Raw genomic sequence first — 1,511 nt, forward strand, 5'->3', positions numbered from 1 at the left:
TTTGTTTTGTGTTAGTGATACCAGCAAATTTACTCTATTTTTCTTTGGATTGTGAGTATTTAAGTGTTGGTTTTTTTGTGAGATTTCTAAAAAGGAGTTTAAAAAAAAAAAAAAATCTTTTTATTTGGGAATTTCTAGAAAACTACCAGATTCCGTGATATGTATATGATTGGGTGGTTAGTAATGAGTAGTTACTGACCAAACTAACCGAGCTAACTCGTTGAAAGTTTGATTCGTAGATGTCAAATATGGAAAAAATAGCTCGTTCTACTCTAACTAAGAAGATCAAGGTTCTGAATAAGAGAACCAAGACTATGCAGCAAGATATGGCAGAGCTAGCAGGTTCCGTGAAGACCATTGCTAAAGCTATAGAGAAGCCGAACAAATCCAGTCATGAAGTTGATGTACGAAGGTTCAAGAAATCTTTAGGTAATGACTTCATATTTCATGGAACCGAGGAACCAACTGATGCTGAAAAGTGGTTGCTGGGTATAAAGAAAGAATTGAAAGTTATGTTGGTTTCAGAGGAAGACAAAGTGAGATTTGTTACATACATGTTCCATGGGGATGCGGATTTTTGGTGGAGCTCCATTGAGAGAATGGAAAATGTATCACGGATGTCTTGGGAAAGATTTGAGGAGTTGTTTTTAGAGAAATATTTCCCACCGACTGCTCAAGCTGCAAAATGTATGGAGTTTGCATTATTGGAGCAGGGGGATATGTCAGTAACTCAGTTAGATAAGAAGTTTGCAGAGTTAGAACGACATGGACAACATTTGGTACCGACCCAGGAGCTGAGGGCTCGTAAGCTAGAGTGTGCTTTGAAGGGACCTATTCGAGATAGGGTGGTCAGTCATAACCATAACACGTATGCTGCAGTCTAAAAATCTGCGTTGGCTGTTGAAGCTAGTTGGGCTAAAACACTGAAAGAGAGAGAATCTCGTGAAAAGAAGAAGAAGGTGAAACAAAACCCACAAGCACGGCATAAGCGACCACGTACCGAATCTCCGGTGAAGAAGGAGAAGAAGTCTGGGACAGAGTGTTATAATTGTAGAGAGGAAGGTCATTACGCCAGGGATTGCCCCCATCCACAGAGGCAGAGACCACAGAACACGAATCAGCCACGTAATCAGAATGTTGGTAATAGACCGCAAAACCAGACACATAGTCAGAATTTTGGTGGTAGACCTCAGAATCAGCCACGTACTAACGCACCGCCATTCCAGCCGAGGCAACCAAATGTCCAAGGGAAGCTTAACTATGTTGCAGAGGTTAGAGGAGAAGCAAAGAACTCCGTTATCTAGGGTAACTTCTTAATTTTCAGTTCTCGTGCTAAAGTTTTGTTTGATACTGGTGCTACCCATTCGTTTATATCTCTTCACCTAGCTGCGTATATAGGTTTAAGTGTTGATCCTTTAGGGTTTAATTTGAATGTGTCTTCACCACTTGGGAGTTTGGTTACTATCAGTAAGGTATGTAAGAATTGTGAGTTAACTCTTGGTGACCGTAGG

The 1,511-nt window shown here is 40.6% G+C and overlaps 1 protein-coding gene across 1 annotated transcript; it reads left to right on the forward strand.

Moving 5' to 3' along the window:
• The first annotated feature begins 248 nt into the window (after window positions 1–248).
• LOC113275337 lies at window positions 249–1,304 on the forward strand. The gene is made up of 2 exons (XM_026524819.1): window positions 249–804; window positions 907–1,304. Exons 1-2 carry the CDS (start codon window positions 249–251, stop codon window positions 1,302–1,304), a joined length of 954 nt encoding a protein of 317 aa, XP_026380604.1.
• The last annotated feature ends 207 nt before the right edge of the window (window positions 1,305–1,511 follow it).

This window comes from Papaver somniferum, chromosome 1 (assembly GCF_003573695.1).
Source record: "Papaver somniferum cultivar HN1 chromosome 1, ASM357369v1, whole genome shotgun sequence".
Classification (NCBI taxonomy): Eukaryota; Viridiplantae; Streptophyta; class Magnoliopsida; order Ranunculales; family Papaveraceae; genus Papaver; species Papaver somniferum.

Bases quoted from the DNA above. Each gene is read 5' to 3' on its own strand.
- LOC113275337 (XM_026524819.1), top strand. From the start codon at position 249: ATGGAAAAAATAGCTCGTTCTACTCTAACTAAGAAGATCAAGGTTCTG. The intron at 805-906 runs GTAAGCTAGAGT...TGGCTGTTGAAG, and splicing joins GACCCAGGAGCTGAGGGCTC to CTAGTTGGGCTAAAACACTG.